General features: G+C 62.9%; 1 protein-coding gene across 1 annotated transcript; it reads left to right on the top strand.

The window, feature by feature from the left end:
- Positions 1-189: 189 nt before the first annotated feature.
- On the top strand, positions 190-672 carry LOC108525381 (poliovirus receptor homolog; the record flags this gene model as incomplete). Its single annotated transcript, XM_017866378.1, has 1 exon — positions 190-672. A coding segment is annotated over one exon (420 nt), but the record flags the coding sequence as incomplete, so codon positions are not given.
- Between the last annotated feature and the right edge of the window lie 71 nt (positions 673-743).

A 743-nucleotide genomic window follows, 5' to 3' on the forward strand; every position in this document is an offset into this window, starting at 1 on the left:
AGCCAAAGTGAAGGAGCACGGCCAAGTTGCAGACCATCCCGGACGCCCTTACCCTCCTCGCCTGCCTCGACCCCAACTAGTGCCCCAGTCCCCCCTTCCCCCATACCCCACCATCCACCAGGGCTCCAGGGCCCCGGCATGCAATCGCACGCTCAGGTGCCCGGGCTCCCGGAGCCCCTCACTATCTAGCCCAGGAACGCCCCGGGTCTGACACCTTCTCTTCCGTTCTCCGCAGGGGACGTCGTCGTGCAGGCGCCCACCCAGGTGCCAGGCTTCTTGGGCGACTCTGTGACGCTGCCCTGCTACCTACAGGTGCCCGGCATGGAGGTGACGCACGTGTCACAGCTGACTTGGTCACGGCATGGTGAATCCGGCAGCATGGCCGTCTTCCACCAAACGCAGGGCCCCAACTATTCGGAGCCCAAACGGCTGGAATTCGTGGCCGCCAGACTGGGCACAGAGCTGCGGGATGCCTCATTGAGGATGTTCGGGTTGCGCATCGAGGATGAAGGCAACTACACCTGCCTGTTCGTCACGTTCCCACAGGGCAGCAGGAGCGTGGATATCTGGCTCCGAGTGCTTGGTGAGCAGGGGTTTTGGGGAGGCTGAATGAAAGGCAGAGACTTGATGGGAGGATCAGGGAAGTCAGCAAAGAGTGGGGAGGCCTGGGAGGATGAGGGATTCCCTCCACAGCAGATTCCCTGGGGACAAAAGGGGGGGCAGCACAATGATGGGGTGGGGTG

The sequence above is a fragment of the Rhinopithecus bieti genome, unplaced genomic scaffold, assembly GCF_001698545.2.
Source record: "Rhinopithecus bieti isolate Rb0 unplaced genomic scaffold, ASM169854v2 scaffold_45159, whole genome shotgun sequence".
Taxonomy (NCBI): Eukaryota; Metazoa; Chordata; class Mammalia; order Primates; family Cercopithecidae; genus Rhinopithecus; species Rhinopithecus bieti.